Genomic DNA, 25,313 nt, shown 5'->3' on the forward strand with positions numbered 1-25,313 from the left:
AAGCACAACCTACTTCCAAGGAATATACAAAAAATGTTTGGAGAAAAAGAGGGAGGCTGTAACTTAAGAGGGAGAGGGAAGTTAAAACAGCCGTTTGCTCGTACCACACTGAAAAGTATGTGCATATCTGTTTGTGGAGTGAAGCTTTGGAATAGCTTACCCGATAATATCAAAGAGAGTAAAAATGTTGCCCATTTAAAAACAATGTTTAAAAATAAGATATTTGATAAATAGAAAATAGAAAATGCTGATAACAGCAAATGATCAAAATCATAAAAAATTAGAGATGCCTTATAATTTATTCTTTGATAAAATTGAGAGTTTTGGCCTTTTGTTTAGTGTGTGTTTTGGATACTGGTTTCATAACAAAAAAAAAAAAAAAAAAATAGAGTATGTACAGTACAGGCCAAAAGTTTGGACACACCTTCTCATTCAATGCGTTTTCTTTATTTTCATGACTATTTACATTGTAGATTCTCACTGAAGGAATCAAAACTATGAATGAACAAATGTGGAGTTATGTACTTAACAAAAAAAGGTGAAATAACTGAAAACATGTTTTATATTCTAGTTTCTTTAAAATAGCCACCCTTTGCTCTGATTACTGCTTTGCACACTCTTGGCATTCTCTCGATGAGCTTCAAGAGGTAGTCACTTGAAATGGTTTTTACTTCACATGTGTGCCTTATCAGGGTTAATTAGTGGAATTTCTTGCTTTATCAATGGGGTTGGGACCATCAGTTGTGTTGTGCAGAAGTCAGGTTACTACATAGCCGACAGCCCTATTGGACAACTGTTAAAATTTATATTATGGCAAGAACCAATCAGCTAACTAAAGAAAAACCAGTGGCCATCATTACTTTAAGAAATGAAGGTCAGTCAGTCCGGAAAATTGCAAAAACTTTAAATGTGTCCCCAAGTGGAGTCGCAAAAATCATCAAGCGCTACAACGAAACTGGCACACATGAGGACCGACCCAGGAAAGGAAGACCAAGAGTCACCTCAGGACAAGTTCATCCGAGTCACCAGCCTCAGAAATGGCAAGTTAACAGCAGCTCAGATCAGAGACCAGATAAATGCCACACAGAGTTGTAGCAGCAGACCCATCTCTAGAACAACTGTTAAGAGGAGACTGCGAATCAGGCCTTCATGGTCAAATAGCTGCTAGGAAACCACTGCTAAGGAGAGGCAACAAGCAGAAGAGATTTGTTTGGGCCAAGAAACACAAGGAATGGACATTAGACCAGTGGAAATCTGTGCTTTGGTCTGATGAGTCCAAATTTGAGATCTTTGGTTCCAACCGCCGTGTCTTTGTGAGACGCAGAAAAGGTGAACGGATGGATTCCACATGCCTGGTTCCCACTGTGAAGCATGGAGGAGGAGGTGTGATGGTGTGGGGGTGTTTTGCTGGTGACACTATTGGGGATTTATTCAAAATTGAAGGCACACTGAACCAGCATGGCTACCACAGCATGACATGCCATCCCATCCGGTTTGCGTTTAGTTGGACGATCATTTATTTTTCAACAGGACAATGACCCCAAACACACCTCCAGGCTGTGTAAGGGCTATTTGACCAAGAAGGAGAGTGATGGAGTGCTGCGGCAGATGACCTGGCCTCCACAGTCACCGGACCTGAACCCAATCCAGATGGTTTGGGGTGAGCTGGACCGCAGAGTGAAGGCAAAGGGGCCAACAAGTACTAAACACCTCTGGGAACTCCTTCAAGACTGTTGGAAAACCATTTCAGGTGACTACCTCTTGAAGCTCATGGAGAGAATGCCATGAGTGTGCACAGCAGTAATCAGAGCAAAGGGTGGCTATTTTGAAGAAACTAGAATATAAAACATGTTTTCAGTTATTTCACCTTTTTTTGTTAAGTACATAACTCCACGTGTTCATTCATAGTTTTGATTCCTTCAGTTAGAATCTACAATGTAAATAGTCATGAAAATAAAGAAAACGCATTGAATGAGAAGGTGTGTCCAAACTTTTGGCCTGTACTGTATGTCGGTATGTATGCTTCTTGTATGACAGCTAGCAGGTACTGTATGTATATATGTGCACTCAGGTACACACTTATGCATGTACGTATATGTAAACAGTAGTAGGGCTGTAGTCAACCAGAGAAAATCTTGGTCGACTAAAGTCCTGAAATTTCGACCAAAAATCGACTAATCGGGGGGCAGCGGGAATACAAAATTACTGTTTTTAGATTAATTAACTGGACAGAATGAATTATAAATAAACATAAACAGCAAGTATTTGCAGTATATTAAATCGTTTTTGACCTTATTATTTTGCACTGAATGATCATACTTGCCAACTCTCCCGATTCACGCGGGAGACTCCCGATTTTTAACCCTATCTCCCGCAATGCTCCCGGTCAGTAATTTCTCCCGCTAATTTCCTGATTTTACAGTGAAGGAAACAAGTCAGATTGTGGGGGGTATTTGTCGCAGTATCTGGCCATACCTGCCAACACTCCCGTTTTTCCCAGGTTTCTCATCTCCTGCCGCCCTCCCGTTTTGTCTTTTCTCCCGGGAATCTCCCGGAATTTACAAGCCCCAATTTTGTTTGTTAATAATAATGAGAAACGCACAATAACAAAGGTTTTATTTTGAAAGCTGAGACTGAAAGCCGCCGCAGCTCCGTTAGTTTAACAGAAGCTGAAACACACGGCGAAATGATTAACTGTAAATAAAAGTGCACATTTTCCAGCCTGTGTCATACAATGCCGAGTTTCCTGACTAATTATTAAAAACCTGGATATGTTGTAAATCTTAACTGGCTCGGCAGGCACTAATATCCCCGCACATCTTTTGCTGCTCCCCACCACAAAAATCTCCTGGATTTTACTACTCAAATGTTGGCAGGTAGCCTACACACTGGAGTCGGTTGGCTCTGACAGCGTTGCATCACGTGCACCTACTCAATATCATAGCCTATGACTTCCGTTTATGTCAAGCTGCCGTCGTCGCGGGTGTGTGCGCCTGCAGTTATAAAACGATTAGACTAAAACTTTGAAATATGCTAATTCTGTTTACTCAAAACTGACGGAGCAACCTAACGCAGACATGTTAGCTTACCGTTTTAGGTGATATGCCATGTTGGTTGTTGAGCTGTGATACGTAAACTATTGTTTGCAAAGTTTGCATTCGACTTTTTTTCCATCTATTTTGGTAAAATGCTGCCACACTGACGATGTCTTTGTCATGGTAGAGGACTAAATGTTCATTAAACGTTCTTAATTAAGCAAATAGTTGGAAAACCAGACCTAATTTTTTCTTCAATTCAGAACATACCGGCCTACCTATCTGTCTCCGCCAGTGGGTTAGGCTAATCCAAAATTGTGAAAACAAGGAGGGTGTTCTGAAGACAGACTGTTACCTGTGAAACCGCTTGTTCTGAAAACACCCCCATTAGCACTTAGTGCTTTACTCCTGATAAAATTAACACGGCAAATAATCGACCAATCAGATTTTGGTCGACCAAGAACGTATCGACCAATAAATCGGCCAGTCGACTAACAGACTACAGCCCTAAACAGTAGAATTATTATCTTATCTGTGCTTTGTTTGCTTATTGTTATTAAGGATTTCGGGATGAAACAGAAATGAAATTGATTGCAAGGGTTCGGCAGCCATAAGCTTTTGCTTCAGCCGAAAACCCTTTTCGACCAGCCATATTCATTCTCTTTAATTCTTTATGTTTAATTTGTTGTGCTGCTGTGATCGAAATAAACATATTCACATGTCACATGTCACATGAAGCATATAGGAGATGAGTAAAATAGGACCAAGCACAGAACCCTGAGGAACACCATATTTTACCTTTCCGCAGGAGGAGGATTCATTATTAATGTGAACAAACTGATGTTGATCTAATAAATAGGACTTAAACCAGTTTAATGCTGTTCCTTTAATGCCAATTAATTGCTGTAATCTCTGATGTCTCTGTTGCTGTAATCTCAGATGTGATGGTCAATAGTATCAAAAGCTGCACTAAGATCCAATAACACAAGGACAGAGAGAAATCCATTACCTGATGCAGTTAGGAGGTCATTAGTAACTCTAACTAGAGTGTTGTGGTGTGCTATGGTGTGCTCTAAATCCTGACTGAAAGTTTTCAAATAGTTCACTGTGCTGTAAATAGTTACAGAGCTGGTTAGCGACTACTTTCTCTAATATCTTAGATATAGATATATATAGATATATAGATATATAGGAAGCAAAGTGTAGTGACTCAAAAGATGTAGTTTTGTACTTGATACAGATCTCAGTCATCTTTTATGAGCATGTAACAGATCACATCATCCTGCTTTATACATTTTGTTTATTCTAAAGCCAATCTCAAACAATGTTCTGGGGCACAAAATATTTTCATGCTCTTGAGTAATGACTGGTCTGTTCTTTGTAACTTCCCACAGGCATAAGCTTAGACCTCTCTCAGCCAGCTGCAGCTCTGCAGTCACAGAAGGCACAGACTTCAGCTACGCCACAGGCAGCAATCAGCCAGCCACAAAACAGCTCCAGTCAGGCTGTGGTTCAACAGAAGCAGGTACATTTTGACATCCTACAAATTAATACAAATATTTGTTGTCTTCAAACCCCAACCCCCCACCCCACCCAGGATGTTAGGCTTTGCATGTTTGGATGGGCACTGGCATATAAATGGCTACTCTCACATGTTCACCCACACTTATATTTGAAGCTTGTTTGCAGATGTAAAAGTTTGGTGACAACGGGTTTTGTCATTCATCTTTGTGTGATAGTCAGCACAGCCAATAGCAGCTGCAGGAGGAGAGAACACAATAGCAGGGGCAGGAGTATCGCCAGTGACCAAGACTGATGCCCAGCCACAAGCCCAGGCACAGCCCACAGTTCAGCAGCAGACCACATCTCCTTCTTTGGCCAGTCCCATCCCACAGCAAACAGCCCAGCCTCCATCTAGCCCCGCACCACCCCAACGCCCAGCTCGACGTAAGCAAGCTGGCCAAGCTCAGCAGCCCACAGCTCAGCCCCCGCCCAGCAAACCAGCCCCTGGTCAGCCATCTGCATCTCAGAAGCAAGCTGCTCTTCAGCAGCAGATAACCCAGCCATCACCTGCCCAGGTTCAGTCCAGTTCCACTGAGATCAGCCAAAAAGCAGCTGAGATAGAAAAGACGGTAACTGGTCTGCTTCCAGCTATCCAGCTTCAAATACTGCCTGAACATTAACATTGTTGTGGAGTTGTGAAAATGAATATATTTTTTTCTTGCTTTTGGTTTTGAACAAAATCCTCTATGGTCATGCTTTCATCACTCTGAATAACAATATTTGAAAAAATCATCAAATCATAAGAATAAATGATTCTTCATTAGTAAAAACCTAAGAGAATGGCTTGTTTCCCTCTGCTGCAGCTTATATTTAAATACAGAAATTTAGCTGTCAGATTTTCAAGGATTTTGAAAGGATCTTACATATTTGTTGATTTCCTGTCCTGTGCTATGCTTATTGCTCTGTGTCTCTTTCAATTAGAGTCAGACTCCACCTGCTTCTCCAAAGACTACTGAAGCTGGAATGAGCCACAAGTGCATCCCGAGTGACGGCACACAGACTACTGTTAGTGTAGGTCCAGTAAATGATTCCTCACAACAACCACAAGGAGCAACTGAAGATGCTGCCTTCAACCAGTAAGTGACACATTTATTGACAAAAATTCACCACCCATATTTCTGGTCATTAATAATTATTTTATGTTTTTTCCCTTCAGATCAGCCAGTATAACTCAGCCTGATGTCATCCATGCTGTTCAACCCAGTGTTAGTGATGCAGGCCAGGATAGCAGCACAGTTTTGGCCCAGGTGCCTGCCTCTGGTTCTGCCACCAACACCCCAACACAGCCAGCATGGAACCCTTTTGATGACGATAACTTCTCTAACTTTGCTGCAGAGAAACTGCTCAACAAGGACAAAAATACAAATGGTACAGTGTGTGCATATGTGTGTGTGTGGCGGTGTGTGTGTTAATGTACAGTTAGTTGCTCAGATTTTGTTTTTATCAGTCTTGCCTTCAGAAGCTGAGAAAATGTCAACTGAGGACTTGATACCTGGCTTTCAGGCCTCACCTGTGGAAAATAAACTCCCAGAAACCGGTAAGTCACACTATGCCCTTAGACTGTCGGTACATTCAGTTTTGGTTTTTATCATCTGAATCAAGTTATGGTCAAATAAAGAAGTCAAAAACAAATGACACTATTATCAGTGGAGGCTTTGATTCTTATTATATTGAAGTATTCTAGCACATCATTAACATTTTCTTGGCCATTCTCTAATTCATGACTGCCATTAGTTTCCTGACATTATTTGCATGTCACTTTGTTTGCAACTCTGCATATTTTAACATCTGGATTTTCCATGTGCATGCATGTCTGCTACCTTATGTAATGTAAATCAGTCCTCACCCATCATTACAAAACCTGATCACCTGCCAGCTTGTTGACATTAAAATCCAAATGTCTGTAATCAGTATATTTGCATTGGACATCACTTTGAAATACTAAATGTGAATCTGGTTTCAAGACTCTACAGACCATGGCAAGGTAGCTAGAGATCTGACATACCTGGACAGGTTGTGCCCTGTTGATATTACCAAGTAATATGACACTGTGTTTAGATTAGATTAGATTCAACTTTATTGTCATTGCACAAAGTACTAAGACAACAAAATGCAGTTTAGCATCTAACCAGACGTGCAAAAAAGCAGAAAATGCAGTGCAACGACTAGAAATATATGTATAGTATTTATAGTATAGTATTTACAGTGGCGGTGTATGAACAGTAAGTAGAGCATGGTATGGTCTCTGGAGTCTAATGAAATAGTGATAATACATAGCATATATAATATAAATGTAGGAACAGATGAATAGTATATACACATATGAATAGTATATACAGGTATGAGTAGCATATATACATATAAACACATGCATATATACAGATGTGAATGGTATATGAATAGTACAGATATGAATAGTATATACACAGTAGATACACAGTCTATGTAGGATGTACACTGTGCAGCACAGATTTACATATGGACAATGAGTTGTGCAGTAAGTGGTGGAAGTGAAGATGGGTGGCTGGTTGGGGGCTATCCATGTGGTGTGGATTTCAGTTGGCGGACAGCAGCGAGGAAGAAGCTGTTCTTGAGCCTGCTGGTCCCGGAACGAAGATTCCTGAAGCCAAACAGTCTGTGGCTGGGGTGGGAGGAGTCACTGACGATGCTGTGCACCCTCCGCAGGCACCACTTGTGCTAAATGGATCTGTTGGCAGGGAGTGGAGTACCAGTGATATGCTCGGCAGTTTTAACCACTCTCTGTAGCGCTTTCCAGTCTGCAACAGAGCAGTTGCCATACCAGACTGTGATGCAGTAGGTGAAAATGTTCTCAATGGTGCTGTGGTAGAAGTTCTCCAGGATCTTGGGAGACAGGTGGATTTTCTTGAGTCTCCTCAGGAAGAACAGATGCTGCTGTGCCTTCTTTTTCAGGGTTGAGTTATTGAGGGACCAAGAGAGATCCTCTGAGATGTGGACACCCAGAAATTTGAAGCTGGCCACACACTCAACTTCTGCTCCATTGATATAGATGGGGTCCTGAGTGCAGCCTTTGGTCTTCCTGAAGTCCACTATGAGCTCCTTGGTCTAGGTTGTTATTGGTGCACCTCGCAGCCAGGTGTTGGATCTCTTCCCTGTAGGCTGACTCATCCTTGTTGTTGATGAGGCCCACCACTGTTGTGTCATCTGCAAATTGGATGATGGTGTTTGAACCATGTATCAGTGTGCAGTGGTGGGTGAACAGGGAGTAAAGGAGAAGGCTCAGCACACAGCCCTGCGGGACGCCGGTATTCAGGGTGAGGGTTCAAGAGATGTGATCCCCTAACCTGATATGCTGGGGTCAGTGTTTAGGAAATCCTGTATCCAGCAGCAGAGGGAGGGGTTGATGCAAAGCTCGTTGAGTTTGGTGACCAGTTTGGAGGGAATGATGGCATTGAATGCTGATCTGAAGTCGATGAACAGCATTCTGACATAAGTGTTGCTGTTGTCCAGATGGGAGAGGGCAGAGTGGAGTGCCATTGAGGGGACATCCTCAGTGCACCTGTTCTGGCAGTAAGCAAATTGAAATGGGTCCAGTATGGGGGGTTGGCAGGATTTAATGAGCCAATACTAGCCTCTCAAAGCACTTCATGATGATGGGGGTAAGTGCAACAGGGCGTTAGTCACTTAGGCTTGCTGGGGTGGAGTGTTTGGGCACTGGCACAATGGAAGTGGTTTTAAAGAATGTAGGGACAGCAGCTTGGGCCAGTGACAAATTGAAAATGTCAGTCAGGACTCCGGCCAGCTGCCCAGTGCAGGCCCTGAGTATGCGTTCGGGGATGCCATCAGGGCCAGCTGCTTTGTGTGCATTGATCTTGCTCAGTGCAGCATACACGTAAGAGGGAGAGAGTCTGAGGGGTAGATGGTCTGCAGGGGGTGCAGACTTGACGCCAGCCTTTAGGTCAGGGGTGTCAAACTCATGCCATGGAGGGCCGAGAGGCTGCAGGTTTTCATTCCAACCAACAACTCCTCCAGGTGATTTCACTGATCACCCTACCTCCAAACAGAGAGGCAGAGGACTAATCAGTGAAATCACCTGGTGGAGTTGTTGGTTGGAATGAAAACCTGCAGCCTCTCGGCCCTCCATGGCACGAGTTTGACACCCCTGCTCTAGGTTGTCCCTGTCAAAGCAAGCATAGAAGTTGTTAAGCTCAGGGAGGGAGGCGTCGCTGATTGAGGGGGTTTTTGCTGGTGAGTTTATAGTCGGTGATGGCCTGGATGCCCTGTCACATGTGTCAGGGGTCTGAGTTGTTAAAGAGCTCCTCAGTCTTTAACTTGTGGCTGTGCTTGGCCCTCTTTATGCCTTTCTGCAGATTGGCCTTGGATACACTGTAGGCTTGCACGTCCCCTGATCTGAAAGCAGTGTCGCATGACTTCAGCAGTAGGCTTACCTCTCTGTTCATCCATGGTTTCTGATTCGGGAATGTAATGTCACTAGCCTGTTTGAGGCTAGTGACACTGTCTAAGTTGGTTTTTATGTAGCTCAGAACTGAGGAGGCAAAGTAGTTAATGTCCGTGCAGGAGTCCGGAGCTGAAGTGCAGTCTCAGCTCCCTCTGGCCACACCTTAACTGTTCTTACAGATGGTTTCACACGTTTGATAAGTGGTAAGTATTTAGGGAGTAGAAACACAGAGACGTGGTCCGACTGCCCCAAGTGATAGATAGATAGATAGATAGATAGATAGATAGATAGATAGATATAAACTTTATTAATCCCTGGAGGGAATTTGCAATGCCATAGCAGCACATAAAACAGCCACACATAACACAATAAAACAATAAAACCACATTAGAAACAGACTAAAAAGTACAGTTAAATAAATAAATAAATAAATGAATAAGTAAAATAAATAAAATACAATGAAGTAAAATACAGTGAAGGCTGAGGCACTATAGGCAGTCGGTAAGGTAGTGACCAAATAAAACGATGAGTTACGAATGTAACTACGGTTCTATGAGTCCCGAATGACCGCCAGAGGCGGTGCTTTAAGCACTGAATAGTCCCTTCGCGCATGCGCAGTTCGAGTATGTATACCAAAAAAGTCACCTGTGACACCTGGATGACCCGGAAAGGGTATAAGTTCCGGGGTCAACCGGCACATCATTTCCTACAGAAACTTCTCGCGTGATCACGAGGATTCTGAGTGACTGAGCGCTCTGGCGGTCATTCGGGACTCATAGAACCGTAGTTACATTCGTAACTCATCGTTCTATTTCGTCCCTTCTGACCGCCAGAGGCGGTGCTTTAAGCACTGAATGACTTATACCAAAAGTGTCACGAGGAATCCTGACTACAAACTCATTGAGCAGAATCAAGGACTCCAGTAGGAAGGCTACACCCAGTGGATGGGGTAATAGCCGCAATACCCTGTGGGCCCTGGTAGCTACGGAAACAAGGTCGAGGACCGGGACCATAATCGAAAAAGAATACCTCACTGCGCAGAACCTGAGGATTCTGGCTGGAGAACAACTCCTAATGGAGGAGGAGTGGCCACGTTCACCCTGTAGAACCTGCAGAATGTGCTTGGTGATGACCATGAGGCAGCTGCACAGATGGTCCCTAGAGGTACCCCTCTCAGGGCCGCCCATGATGTGGATATGCTCCTTGTTGAATGACACTTCACAGCAGGTGGCAGAGAGCGATTAGCCAACATGTAAGCTTGAGTGATGACATCCACGACCCAATGGGAGAGACGCTGCTTAGAGAGAGCAGAACCCTTCTGAGGCCCACCATGACAAATAAAGAGTTGTTCGGACTGACGAACACTTGCAGTAGCAGCAATGTAGGTTTTGAGTGCCCGTACCGGGCACAACAGTTCCGGTTCGTCCCCTCCATCCCCTACTGGGGGGTTGAACCGCGTGAGCCTTATAGGCTGATTCAAATATGACCGAGACAGCACCTTTGGGAGAAATGACATATTTGGCCAAAGAGTGACACTCGAATCATCATGGTTCCATCGTAAACACGAAGCACTTACCGATAGAGCGTGCAGCTCACCAACGCGCTTTGCTGACGTGATGGCCAGCAAGAAAGCAGTCTTGTAAGCCACCCATTTCAACTCCGCTTGAACCAGAGGCTCCAGCCTCCAGGCCCCCTTCAGAAAAAGGGACACCAGACTGTGACCCCCCACAGTGTTATTGTCCACTCTGGCATGATGACACGAAATAGCAGCTACATACACCTTAAGGGTTGAAGGAGACCTGCCCTTGTCCAAGAGAGACTGCAGGAACTCCAGGACCGTCGGTATTGAGCAATTAACTGGGTCCGCCTTCCGACCTGCACACCAGTTACTGAATAGCTTCCACCTATTGTCATACTGCAGACGGGTGGATGATGCCCTGGCATTCAAGATGGTTTCCCGAACAGCATCGGGACAGCCGCTCAGCAGCGGCTCGGGCCCTCCAGTGGCCATACCCACAGCTGGAGGTTCTGAGGATTGGGATGCCAAATCTGCCCCCCCAATTGAGACAGCAGGTCTTTCCTGTAGGGGAGGCGCCAGGGTGTACCGCAGCACAGTCTGTGAATGAGAGGGAACCATGTCCTTGCTGGCCAGAAAGGGGCCACCAGTAAGAGTCTGTGACCATCCTGAAGGACCCTCTGAAGTGTCGGCCAAATCAGAGGAAGCGGAGGGAATGCATATAACAGGGTCTTTGGCCAGGGGTGAGCCAGCGCATCCTGGCCAAGAGGGCTGGTTGTCTCCATCAGAGAAAACCAGAGGGGACAGTGGGTCGTCGCTTCTGAGGCGAAGACATCCACTTCTGCTCTGCCGAAGAGACCCCAGATAGTGCGTACCACCTCTGGATGAAGGCGCCACTCTCCAGGTGGAGGCTTGTGACGTGACAGGAAATCCGCCAACTGGTTTTGCTCCCCTGGGACATATACTGCCCGCAGACTGGTCAGTCGGGGGGCTGCCCATGTCAGGAGCTCCTGTGACACCTGCAGTAGCTGTGCAGACTTGGTGCCGCCCTGGTGATTTATATGATAAACTGCCGAGGTGTTGTCCGACCGTATGAGTACATGTCGTCCTCTCAGATACGGCAGAAAGTGCTTCAAGCCCAGATGTACTGCTCGCAGCTCTAGCACATTGATATGTCTGGCTTGATCTCGTACGGGCCACTGACCTTGAGCTATTCGGCCTTTCCACACTGCACCCCATCCTAAGGGGCAGGCATCTGTGGCAACAACCTCTCGCCGAGAGGGAATAGAGCCCATGGGAACACCCTTGGACAGATAGACCCTGTCCCTCCATGGAGCTAAGGCAAGGATGCATTGCCGAGACACCCTGATTTTTCTGTGTCTGTGTCGCCTTATGTCCAGGTGGAAGCTGTTCAGCCATTTCTGCAGAGGGCGTAGCGACAGCAAGCCCAACGGAACAACGGCCGATACTGACGTTAGTTTGCCCAAGAGGCGTTGGAACATGACAAGGGGCAATGATCTGCCTCTGCGGAACAGAGAGAGCAGGTGAAGAATGTCGTCCACACGTTGAGGGGACGGGCAAGCCTTCATGGTCAGTGTGTTTAATGCCACACCGATGAAGACCGTAGACTGAGAGGGCTCCAGGCAACTCTTTTCTGCGTCCACTTTCAGGCCTAGTTGGGAAAAGTGAAAGAGAAGGTGATCCGTGTCCTGAACCACTTGAGTTCTGGATGGAGCACAAACCAGCCAGTCGTCCAAGTATGGCAGAACCTTTACCCCTTGAGACTGCAGGGGTGCCAGGGCCGCTGCCATGCACCTGGTGAACACCCTCGGGGAGAGGGAGAGTCCGAAAGGGAGGACCCTGAACTGCCAGTGACGGCCTCGATAGGCAAACCGTAGGAATTTCCTGTGGTGAGGAGCGATGGGGATGTGAAAGTAAGCATCTTTCAGGTCCACAGATGTAAACCATTCTCCTTGGGTGACAGTTTGTAACACATGTGCTGTGGTCAGCATATGAAATTTTATTACCTTCAAATATTTGTTGAGCCCTCTTAAGTCCAGAATCGGACGGAATCCGCCAGTCTTCTTTGTAACAAGGAAGTACTTTGAGTAGAACCCTCCGGGCTGTTGCAGAGGGTCTACGGCCTCGATCGCGCCCTTGGCCAGGAGGGCGGACAACTCCTGGTCCAGCGCTTGAGCTTTTGCCGGGTCGCTGATGGTGGTCATCGTCACCCGGCTGGAGGGAGGGGGCCGGCGTCGGAATTGAAGCTTGTACCCGTGGGTTAAGGTGGCAATCACCCAGGGGTCCGAAGCGTGAGCAGCCCAGTAACCGAGCTGCTGATGGGAGAAATATCCGACAGCCGGCCCCGATGCCTCATTTACTGCCCCCCTGACCTCTAGGGGCCGTGGGGGGGCGCCGACCAGGGTCCTGAGCTCCACGTCGTGCAGAGGGCCAACGGGCCGTGGTGCGAGAGTCCCTGGCTGGCCTCTGAGTGGGACGACGAGGACTACGGCGCAGACTTGAGTCAGTCGGTGGCGGTAAGCGAACCCGGGAAGAGGCCGAGGGTCGGGACATGGGGACCCTGGACCTGCTGGGTCTGTTGGGGGGAGGCATGCTTCTAACCAGGGTTGAGAACTCTTCCCTGGTCTGCCGAGCCTTCAGTGTGCGCTCCAGCACCTCCTGAGCGGCTGAGCCAAACATCTCCCCGGGCTCCACTGGAACATCACGGAGGGCCCTCCTGCATGCCTCCGTCAAGGGCGCCTGCGCAAGCCACACTTGCCTGCGAGCTTGCACCAAGAATGACATCATCCTCCCCAGTTCCCTCGACATTAAGGCAAACGCCTGTAGTGACGCATCACTGAAATTAGCTGTGGAGACATCAGCACTGCCGTCCTGTAGTGATGCAGACAGGGCCAGCAAGAGATGGGAAAGCGAGTTACCAATGCGACCAGCCCGTGCCCCGGCATTATATGCCCTTGATATCAGGTCATCTGTGACCCGGCACTGAGGTCGAGGACATCTGGCAGCTGCCCGCATTGCCTCATCGGGAGACACAATGAGGGACGCAATAGTCGGTTCGATAGAAGGCATCCGGTCGAGGCCAACCGCTGCCGCATCATGCATAGCTGCCAGTGCCCGGCCGTCAGAAGTGAGACGAGAACAGGCTCCAGTGTCTCGCCAACATGAATGCAGTTCCTGGAGATAATCCCTCGAAGGAGGGACAGTGAAGGAAGTGGAAGTGCCGCCCCGCCTAAAGAAGGCGGTCCCTGGTGTTGATTGGGCTGGCTGTGGGATCTGTACCTGTAGGCGATCCACGGCCATGCGCAGGATGTCGGACATGGAGGCGTCCGACTCCCTAAGCATACTCTGCGGGCTTTGAACTGAAGAATGGGAACCCAGTTCTGAAGCATGGGAGTGTTCATCCTCTTGCATACCAAAGTCAGTGGCTGAGGCCGCAAGAGAAAGTACATCCTCCTCCGGAAGCAGCAAGGGCATAGGTGGGGTCTGTAATGACATCTCTGTGTCTACTGGGGGAGCATCAGACTGACGAGTCTGGAAAAGGGACCTCATCTCCGCAAGTTCAGCAGAAAGCTTCTGTACCTGGTCAGCAAGCCTGCTATCCGACTTCCTTTTCTTTTCAGTTGGAGCAGCTGCAGTTGATACCTCTCTCCTGCGCTTTGAACGAGTAGACTGGGCTGGAGGCAACTTACCAGATGGTGGGAGGTCGTCTCCACCTATTGAATGGTCTACCTGAGCCAACCTAGCAGCCCTTGACGCAAACGACATACAGCTGCAGTTCATGCAGGCGTTGTCAGAGAGTCCTTCCCGAAGGTGGTCTGGGCCGAGGCACACCGGACAGAGGTCGTGGCCGTCATCTTCCGACAAAGCAGTCCCACAGTCAACACAATAATGTGCATTCTCCATCATCAGAGCTCTGGTCCAACCACCTAAGCTGAGGGAAGGATGCGAACACACAACCTGCACAGCAGAGGGGTTCTAGGAGGTGCAGGCTTGCAGCGGGAGCGAGGGTGAAAACACCGCACTTACCGCTGTAATGCAACCGGCAGGAAGCTGGCTCGTAGCAGGAGAGGGGAGCGCAAACGCTGCCTTCACTGCCGCAAGCGCCTACGTCGGTGGTGAGCCTGTAGCAGGAGCGGGGGCGTGAACACAACCTTCACCGCTACAAGGCGTCCAGCGGGAAGCTAATCTGCAACAGCGGAGGTGAGCGCAGACGCCAACCTCACTGCTGCAAGACGTTCACCGTTGTAGTCACAAACTAATCACAGCGCAACAGTGCGCAACAAACAATTATCAGCAAGCGGGAGCGGGCTGCGCAAACGCTGCCTTCACCAACAAAAACTGTTCAATGCTAAACAAAAGACACCCGAAGCAAAAGACTTCGGCGAATTCCCTCTTAGGTAATAATAAAACTATATTATGGAACGAAATGAACTTACAATGGGAGCGGAAAGCGCGAACGCTGCCGTCACCAACAAATGATATTACAATCAAAACAACGACCGAAGCAAAGTTAACTCGGTAGTAAACTTATATTTTTGCAAGCATGCAATACTGGGGGGCAAAGCGCACACGCCAGCCTCACCACAATGTAGCGATATAAATATAAATCAAACAAACATACCTCGAATCCGGTTGTGAGTGAAGAGACACAACAAACCGTCAAACAATCCCAATAGGAATGTGGTTCCGTTGCAGCCCTTGGAGGGCGAATGCTCCGCAGCTCCGACCTATAAAGATCACAGGGCTACCAGCAACGGTATATTATAGTTTCAGAAAAAAAACGCTTAGCCTGAGCTGCTACCGCGAGAAGAAAACAGGAAATGATGTGCCGGTTGACCCCGGAACTTATACCCTTTCCGGGTCATCCAGGTGTCACAGGTGACTTTTTTGGTATACATACTCGAACTGCGCATGCGCGAAGGGACTATTCAGTGCTTAAAGCACCGCCTCTGGCGGTCAGAAGGGACGAAATAGAACTAAATAAAACTATCTTTTCAGAGCAGAGTTGAAGAGCTTGACTGCACTAGGTAGGTGCGCACCGCCGAAAAATTTTAACTGCGCGGACCCCATGTAGACCCTACGCAGACCCTACACAGACCCTACACAGACAACAAGAGCTATGATTGGTCCGCCGACTTAGGGCTGGGCAATATACCGTAAATTTACCGAAACCGAAATTTATGATGATAACCGACGTCACTTTGCTGATGTCGTTATGTTCGGTATTTTAAAAAACAAAATAAAAGTCGTTTTTGTCTTTTTTTGGCTGTGTGTAGGTAGGCATGTTCATGTCCCTTTAAGACGCTGTACTACGCGTACAGTGTGTGTAGTCACGTGACTCCAGTCTGCAACAAGAAGGGAAAGAGACGCTGAGGAAACAGAGGACGGTTAAAATGTAGAAGCGGCTGCGGCTGCAGCTGAGGTATTCGAAGTAGATTCAGTCGAGGAGGACTTGCTTGTTATACTTTTAAACTTGGTTTGATTGTCAGTTGTTCAATAAATTTAACTAAAAGTATTTAATATGTATTTTCTTGAGTTATTCTCAGACAGCACAGAGTTAGAGTTGCTCTTCTCAGGCATGCAAACTTGTCGCCTTTCAGCTACAATCGCCTTTTTTTTTTTTTTTTGGTCAATTGGTTCATTCACGTGAATCGCACCTGGCTTCCAAGTCCGATGGAAAGTTTTAACGTTAGTTTGAAGGAACCGCCTTATGTTAAATTAGACCTTGCATAACGTTATGCTTCGAGCAAAATGGCTAACGTTAGTTAGCAAGACAAGCGGGCCATATGATGCTGGAATTTCCATTAGCAAGATAGCAAACTAATTAGCCAGCTAACATTAGCTAGTTCTAATGGTAATTCCAGCATGGTCTGCTTGTCTTGCTAACTAACGTTAGCCATTTAGCTCCAAGCATATGCTTGCTATGTAAGGGCCAAGTCTTCCAGCTAACTAGCAACTCCCGTTATAGGAGGGGGGGTACCCCCTCCGGACACCCGTGACACTGTCATCTTTTTTACTGTGAGGAGTTTGCATGTCTGACTTCTGTAAATACAGCAGTTATAGCAAGTAGGAGGCATACTGTCAATAAAACTGGCTGTGGGGCAAGAAATTAAGCTGCCTTTTCCCCATCTAGTGGCGAATGGAAAAAAACTTTCCTTCCATTGCAATAAATAGGTCCAGGGAGGTGATATTGATTTGAAGCCATATCGCCCAGCCCTACGCCGACTACATCATTTCCGCCATTTTGCCCCTCCAGCTTCACTTCCTGCTGTGGTGCCAGCAGCGCCATTTTTAAAAGAACTGCTGTTGTGATCGGATCTCGACTCATCGGTTATAATTTCTCGCCAGTTTGGATCATGCTGGATCAAGTCGAAGTACAAAGCCGGAAGGTAAACAAATAGAGCAGTGACCATATGTCTACAGGGTCTACGTAGGTCTGCAGAAAAAAGCCGCCCCTCCTACCGTTTTGGCAGAGAATTGCTTGATGTACTACGCAGAAGCATACGAGGTGCACGCCATCTGCGTAGCAACTGTGTGCGCGTTGCGTCTAGTGTCTGCAGAACCATAAATCGGCCTTAAGCCTGATTACCATACAGGCATACCACAGAGCACAAGATGAATTAGAACGAGGTGTTTCAAGATAGCTTCTCTATTCCCTCTTTTCTTTCTTTCTTTGCTGTCTTCCATGGATTGTAGTGTCGGTGAATCCAGGCCACACAATAAAATTTTGTTTCCATGCTATATCATATTATTATTCTCTTATAGTTGAAAGACCATCAGCCATTCTCAATGTGGATTCAGGAGCCTCACTGTTGACTATCCCAGATCCGTTTTGTGCCCTTCAGCTCTCAGATACACCAGGTAAAAATCCCCATCTGTGATAGAAAAGCTCCTTGTCACACACAAAAAGGCCTTTATATGTCCATGTGTTTGTTATTGTAAAACAGGCAAGTCTTTATAAGTAGTAAGTTTGGAATATATCAAACATGACCTAAATTATTATGTGCTTGCCTTGAAAAGGCAACACATCTTATTATCTTGCATATTTATGTGCTTGCCTTGAAAAGGCAACACATCTTATTATCTTGCATATTTCTTCTTCTTATTATTATAGTATTTTATTATTCTGCACTTTTTCGGCGCACTACTCCTCCTACAGCTTTGGTTTTAGGCCCACACAATGAATTGGGAAAATGTGCGGCCCCATTGGGAGAGGTGTGCTATTACTTTTATAAGGAATCCGACTCACGGAATTCTCAAAATTCCAATATTCCTGAAAATTTCGGCCATCCGAAATGAATGGCCAAAACTTCAGAAGGCTCCAAGGCCCAGAGCTTTTGACCTGCGTCCACGCACCAAATACGAAAAACGTGCGTCTTGTGTAGAAGAAGCGGTGTGTCGATTTTCAAAGCGATCGGACCTTGCAATTTCTCATAATTCAATTTTAAAATCGCGATTTTGCCCTCATAGAAAAATAATGGGAAATCGGCAGACACTCATGCATTTTCAAAGCCTCACAGCTCCCTCATTCTTTGGCTCACAGACTCCATTCAAAGCTTAAATGACTCAGCAGATGTTCAACTTTATGTGTGTCATCTTCAATTTTTCATGTCTGCTTTAGTTTGCCATAAAACACAGTTTAAGTTTGGAGTTATTTTTGAGCCGCCTCTGACTTTTGAATGAGTGTGTATTGCGTGAGCTAGAGTGGCATTCCTGAGGGCTAGAGTGGAGCAGCCCTTAAAATTCGCCTAAAACTTTTGTCTTTAACTTGCTCTCCTGGCCACAATTTTCACTCCACATGCATAATTTTTTGGAAAGTAGTAGGAAAACTAGTTGTGCTTTGAAAAATGTAAATACAAAAGCAAAGTAGCTTCAACTTTTTAAACTGTGACCCTTAACGAGGCAGGAGTGCCAGCTCTCTCCCCCATAGACTCCCATTATATCTGGAATGCAAAGTCTCAGGAGAGAAGCAGAAACACACACTTTTTCAACTCGCTCTAGGGTGGGCATTTTTGGGAGTTGGGAAATTATTTTGACACACTTTGAAAGCCCAAAGCCTTGCCTTTCTCATGGTACATTTTATTTTCTGCTCGGACTTACTATCATTGAGAAAAAAGCATTTGTTTGACCACTAGTTTTAGGTGATTTTTCACAGAAGCAGCACTGTCACTCATGCTGTGTGCTTCATAGAGCCTCATTTCTGGCTCCGCCCACACAAGCCCCAGTGGCACAGTGGATAGTGTCTCTGCCTGCCATGCAGGAGACCAGGGTTCAACTCCCCACCTGGGCAAGAGCCACAACACTACACAACCCACAAACAGCATAGGGCTGGCGCTTTACACATGTCTAGGCGCTCGCAAGGCAAGCACATCAAAGTTTCTTCAGAAACTTTATAAAGTCTAGTTCTTCTTCTTCTTATAGTATTTTATTATTCTGCACGTTTTTCGGCGCGCTACTCCTCCTACAGCTTTGGTTTTAGGCCCACGCAATGAATTGGGAAAATGTGTGGCCCCATTGGGAGAGGTGTGCTATTACTTTTATAAGGAATCCGACTCACAGAATTCTCAAAATTCCAATTTTCCTGAAAATTCCGGCCATCTGAAATGAATGGCCAAAACTTCAGAAGGCTCCAGGGCCCAGAGCTTTTGACCTGCATCCACGCACCAAATACGAAAAACGTGTGTCTTGTGGAGAAGAAGCGGTGTGTCAATTTTCAGACCGATTGGACTTTGCAATTTTTCATAATTCACGATTTAAATCACAATTTTGCCCTCATTGAAAAAGAATGGGAAATCAGCAGACACTCATGCATTTTCAAAGCCTCACAGCTCCCTCATTCTTTGGCTCACAGACTCCATTCAAAGCTTAAATGACTCAGCAGATGTTCAACTTTATGTGTGTCATCTTCATTTTTTCATGTCTGCTTTAGTTTGCCATAAAACACAGTTTAAGTTTGGAGTTATTTTTGAGCCGCCTCTGACTTTTTAATGAGTGTGTATTGCGTGAGCTAGAGTGGCATTCCTGAGGGCTAGAGTGGAGCAGCCCTGAAAATTCGCCTAAAACTTTTGTCTTTAACTTGCTCTCCTGGCCACATTTTTCACTCCACATGCATAAATTTGGGATCAAATTGTAAGAAAAATAGTTGTGCTTTGAAAAATGTAAATACAAAAGCAAAGTATCTTCGACTTTTTAAACTGTGACCCTTAACGAGGCAGGAGTGCCAGTTCTCTCCCCCATAGACTCCCATTATATCTGAAATGCAAAGTCTCGGGAGAGAAGCAGAAAGACACACTTTTTCAACTTGCTCTAGGGTGGGTATTTTTGGGAGTTGGAAAATAATTTTGACACACTTTGAAAGCCCAAAGCCTTGCCTTTCTCATGGTACATTTTATTTTCTGCTCAGACTTACTATAATTGACAAAAAAGCATTTGTTTGACGACTACTTTTAGGCGAGTTTTCACAGAAGCAGCACTAACACTCATGCTGTGTGCTCCTTAGAGCCTCATTTCTGGCTCCACCCACTCAAGCCTCAGTGGCACAGTGGATAGTGTCTCTGCCTGCCATGCAGGAGACCAGGGTTCAACTCCCCGCCTGGGCAAGAGCAACAACACTACACAACCCACAAACAGCATAGGGCTGGCGGTTTAGTGCATGTCCAGGCGCTCGCAAGGCAAGCACATCAAAGTTTCTTCAGAAACTTTATAAAGTCTAGTCTGTAGTTGCAATCATGAAAGATTATTGTTATGTGTATTGTTTCAGTGTTCCAACTCATATCAAAGGTTTCTGACAGAAAGAGAATTCTAATATACAGTGCATTCAGGAAGTATTCAGACCCCTTTCAATTTTTTCACTTTTGTTGCAGTCTGATGCTACAATTGTTTAAATTCATTTTTCTCTCATTAATCTACACTCAGTACCCCATAATGACAAAGTGAAAACAGAATTGTAGACTTTTTGCAAATTTATTAAAAAGGAAAAACTGAAATATCACATTGACATAAGTATTCAGATCCTTTGCACGGACACTTGAAATTTATCTCAGGTGCCTCCCATTTCTCTTGATGGTTGCTTAGATGTTTCTACACCTTGATTAGAGTCCACCTGTGCTAAATTAAATTGATTGGACATGATTTGGAAAGGCACACACCTCTCTATAGAAGGCCTCACAGCTGACAATGCATATCAGAGCAAAATCCAAGCCATGAGGTCAAAGGAACTGCCTGCAGAGCTCAGAGACAGGATTGTTGCAAGGCACAGATCTGGGGAAGGCTACAAAAAAATTTCTGTTGCACTGAAGTTTCCCAAGAGCACAGTTGCCTCCATAATTCTCAAATGGAGAACGTTTGGCACAACCAGGAATCACCCAAGAGCTGGTCGGCCAGCCAAACTGAGCAATGGTGGGAGAAGGGCTTTAGTAAGAAACGTTACCGAAAACCTGATGGTCACTCTGGCTGAGCTCCAGAGATCCTGTGTGGAGATGGGACAAAGTTCCAGAAGGACAGCCATCATTGCAGAAACCAGGCCCCACTCATCACCTGCCCAATACCATCCCATCAGTGAAGCATGGTGCTGGCAGCATCATGCTGTGAAGATGTTTTTCAGCAGCAGAGACTGGTCAGGGTTGAGGGAAAGCTGAATGGAGCAAAGTACAGAGATATCCTCAATAAAACCTGTTCCACAGCGCACAGGACCTCAGACTGGGCTGAACGTTCACCTTCCAACATGACAACATAGCAGCCCAAAGAATCCAGAGGGAGCTGGACAGTGCGCCGCCTTGCTATGACGACTCCACCCACGGCGAGGTGGTACTCAATTGTAATGGAAAACCACCGAAACAGTGTCGAGGCGAGTAGAGTCGAGCCGAGTTGAGTCGAGTAGATACTAGTGGAAAAGGGCCATAAATGTCCTAGAGTCACCCAGCCAGAGCCCTGACTTGAACCCAATGGAACATGTCTGGAGAGACCTGAAAACATTGACTTACTGTACATTAACACACATTTCCTTAGGCACATTTGTCAAAAACATTTTTTCTCCAGTCGTTCATTCCTCAAATCAAAATGAAGTATGGTAACCAACATTCCTCCATTATGGGCCTTACAATGAGAATAGCTTATTTACAAAGATAGGTGAATGCTACAGATAAGTGTCAAAATCTTTTTTGATTTGATTTTGTTGACTAATCAAACTTTTTTGTATTTATAATGATTTATATTTATATGATTTATAATTATCACTTGGCATCTAAAATAACACTTAAATCACTATGCCTAAATGCCAAAAATATTTTTAGACCATACACATTCTTCCAGCTTCCTGTCACACTCCATGCCTTCATGAAATCCACTTTAAAGTACACCAGTTGTCCAATTTTACAGGCAGAATTTTTCTTTCTAACTATATACACATTTGGCAGTAGTGTGAATGTTTTTCATCCAACATGCAGCTGTCAGTACGCACAATGATGCATAGACGTGGCATTGTGGAAACGACTACATCCTTTATATATCAGAGATTGGCTCGGAGATGCCTTAGTCATGCCATTTGCTGCCAAGTTCTGTTTTTCTCTTCACCTAGTTAAATTTAAACTTTAACCAAACAAATTGCTGTACTGCAGGATACAAAGAGGTCTTTCCATTTTGGGTCAAGTACTTTAATCTTACGTTGAAGTTCTTTCCCTATTTGTATATCCTCTTTGTTTGTATATTAATCACATGAAAATAAAATAAAAATGTTTTTCCATTTTATTTATAGAAAAAACAAGCATCATTGAGGATTTGATTTAAGGATGACATCATGTCATCCACATAATGTACTTTTTATCTCCACAAATCTGATTTGGTATACCAAAATTTGGTATACAAAAATCCATTTACAGACGAGAATAGGAGAATACGATCATTTTTTAAAAAATGATATGGCAGCTGTTCTATTTTCAAAAACAGTTACAATTAACAACTTCCCTATTTCTTGTAATGAGTATAACAATGTGGTGAAAGATTTTCCAAATAACCTCTGTCAGATATGAACTGTCAATTTTCTTTTGTTTACAAAAGAAAGTGCTGCTTTTTGTTTATTGGAGTCTAGACAGATTCTTTAATCTTTTACAACTAAAATTTCTTCAAAACTTTTTGTTTGTTGTCAGTATAAAGGAAGCTAGTATACCTTAAAACTGAGGAGACTTTATAAAGGCATCATTAGGATATCATTAAGACAACAGTTTAATCTGCTGTTTGACCTATGCCTTGCTACAGTTTTAACTTGAAGTGAACATTACCTTTTCAGCACAGTCTTTTTTTGCTTTATTTCCCTGTCTTTACCCATACTGTTTCTTTGGGCCTTATGGCATGCCAACAGTCAACTGCTACTGTCACTCTGCTTCACTTTGTTTTCACTTTGATTTCTCACTGTTGCTGTTGTACTTTGTATTTCTTCCCCTGCCATAATCGGTCATTAGAGAAACTGATTGAAGGACTCAAATCTCCAGACACATCATCACTGATGCTCCCTGACCTGTTGTCATTGGGTGATCCCTTTGGCGGCTCTATGGAAGAGTCTGCAAAAGGTTTGTGTGTGTGCTCTAATATACAACCAAGCATGTATGTTTCAAATTCTGGTTGAGCCTTTTCATTAAAATACTAAGAATTTACCTCTTTGCCCTCAATATTTAATGTGCTAGCAATGCTTTTGAGATAATTCAAAATGAGCTCAAGATTCAAGAGGTTTATTTGTCATATGCATGATTGTACATGTACAGTAGCAGTGAAAATGGAATTGCAACTACTCCAGCAACTGTGCAAGTAAAATAAAAAAAATGTAATAATATAACTTCTATATACTAAATACTCCTTCCATCCATTTTTGCTTGCCCTATTGTCAGTTCACTCAGCTGCCGTTTCCCCTCTTTTGGCTAATTCATGCTTCTGACCTGTACCAGATCCTCTGACTGTAGAGGACTCTCTGCTAGACTGCTCTCTAATCTCCGGACCATCTGCCCCTGTGGCAGGGAGCAGTGCCACATCCATCTCCTCTGCTCCCACCTCTGCTGCCTCTGCTTTGGATGATTTCAGCCTGTTGTCTGGAGAGTCCACACAGCCTAAAGCAGGTAAATCTGAAGAATCTTATAGACGTAAGTATAAGTATTGTTAAATTTGGTTGGTTGGTTTTCTGGTTCCTTCAGTGCGTCCTTTAAGGTTTGTACTTACGTTGAATAATACAGTGTGTGATAGACAATCAGTGTTAAGCCCAGTCAATTTTTTATAGCTGCTGTGTGAGACTTTTCATGACAAAGGTCCCAGCTGGCAGTGGGATTTAATTTGGTCATTTGGTCAATAACCAGAAATCATGTAAAGTCAGCCTGGTAAACTGCACACAGCTCACTGATGTTTACTAGTCTGGCTGGTCTGTGCTTGAGTTGCACAAAATCTAACATTAGTGAGCCTAGTGTCTTTTGCTCACTTACTACTCTTATTTGTATTTTGTTGCTAAATCAAAACTGAACCTTCCCTTTAAGGAGAGTACACACCATACAGTGGCGCTGTGCCATTTTTGTGATGACGTATCATGTGAGATAGAAAAAGAGCTATTTCAGACATATGTTGTTGGACACACATCCGTGAACCAAGGTGACATCCATGGCACCAAAATTCCAGTGTGCCAACGGACTAATAACAGCACACCCAGGAGTACACCCTTAATAATAGTTAATAATAATTCATTTTATTTAATGGCGCCTTTCATGACACTCAAGGTCACCTTACAAAGCAAAAACACATTAAAACAGAGTAAAATATCAGTGCATACATTAATACATTCTAGTAAACATATACAATTAAAGAGAGTAGGCGAGATGGAACAGATGGGTTTTGAGCCTGGATTTAAAAAGTGCCAGTGTTTCTGTGTTAGAGAGGTTGGGGGGGAGTGAATTTTGTGTGTGTTGGGGGGGCAGAGTGGCAGAAAGCTCTGCCTCCCATGGTAGTGAGGTGAACAGAGGGGACAGTGAGGTTGATGGTGGAAGATGATCTGAGGGTGCGGGTGGGAAAGCTAATGGGGAGTAGGTCAGAGAGGTATGGGGGGGCAAACTTGTGGATGGTCTTGTATGTCAAAAGTAGGATCTTGTATTGGATGCAGTGAGTAATGGGGAGCCAGTGTAGCTGTTGTAAGACAGGGGAGATGTGGCAGGTAGATGGGGTCCGGGTAATAATGCGGGCGGCAGAGTTCTGAACCAGCTGAAGTTTGTGGAGTGACTTATGAAGGAGACCAAACAGAAGCGAGTTGCAGTAGTCAAGCCAGGAAGTGACTAGACTATGGACGAGAATAGCAGTGGTGTGTGGGGTGAGGGAGGCGCGGAGACGATTGATGTTGCGAAGGTGAAAGTAGGCAGATCGGGTAATGCTATTGATGTGGCCTTGGAAGGATATTGCGCTGTCAAGGATGACACCCAAAATCTTAGCCTGTGGGGAGGGGGGAACAAATGAGCTGTCAATTTTTAGAGAGAGACTGTCAGTTTTGGATAATGTGGATTTAGTGCCAATGAGGAGAACCTCGGTTTTATTGCCCTTCCTCCCAGCTTGCGCACAGTGTGTCACCAAATGCGCCTAGGCAATGAGAAACCATTACTGCCCCTCACCAAAATTTCACTGTGCAAGCATTTGGCCGCATTTTGCACACTGCGCCTATATTAAAATAGTCCCTGTGTCTTAGTCTCATGACTGCCCACCTCCCCTCAGTATAATAGCCACC

The 25,313-nt window shown here is 45.0% G+C and overlaps 1 protein-coding gene across 1 annotated transcript in view; it reads left to right on the forward strand.

Annotated features, from left to right (window-relative positions):
* The window catches only part of aak1b (AP2 associated kinase 1b), a 100,523-nt gene that overhangs the window by 72,550 nt on the left and 2,660 nt on the right, over positions 1-25,313 (forward strand). The window contains exons 12-19 of the mRNA XM_030064751.1: positions 4,430-4,560; positions 4,775-5,167; positions 5,520-5,674; positions 5,755-5,966; positions 6,046-6,135; positions 17,339-17,434; positions 23,029-23,136; positions 23,509-23,676. Coding sequence (XP_029920611.1) covers positions 4,430-4,560; positions 4,775-5,167; positions 5,520-5,674; positions 5,755-5,966; positions 6,046-6,135; positions 17,339-17,434; positions 23,029-23,136; positions 23,509-23,676 — 1,353 coding nt within the window. The remainder of the gene's footprint in view (positions 1-4,429; positions 4,561-4,774; positions 5,168-5,519; positions 5,675-5,754; positions 5,967-6,045; positions 6,136-17,338; positions 17,435-23,028; positions 23,137-23,508; positions 23,677-25,313) is intronic.

Source organism: Myripristis murdjan, chromosome 12 (genome assembly GCF_902150065.1).
Source record: "Myripristis murdjan chromosome 12, fMyrMur1.1, whole genome shotgun sequence".
NCBI lineage: Eukaryota > Metazoa > Chordata > Actinopteri > Holocentriformes > Holocentridae > Myripristis > Myripristis murdjan.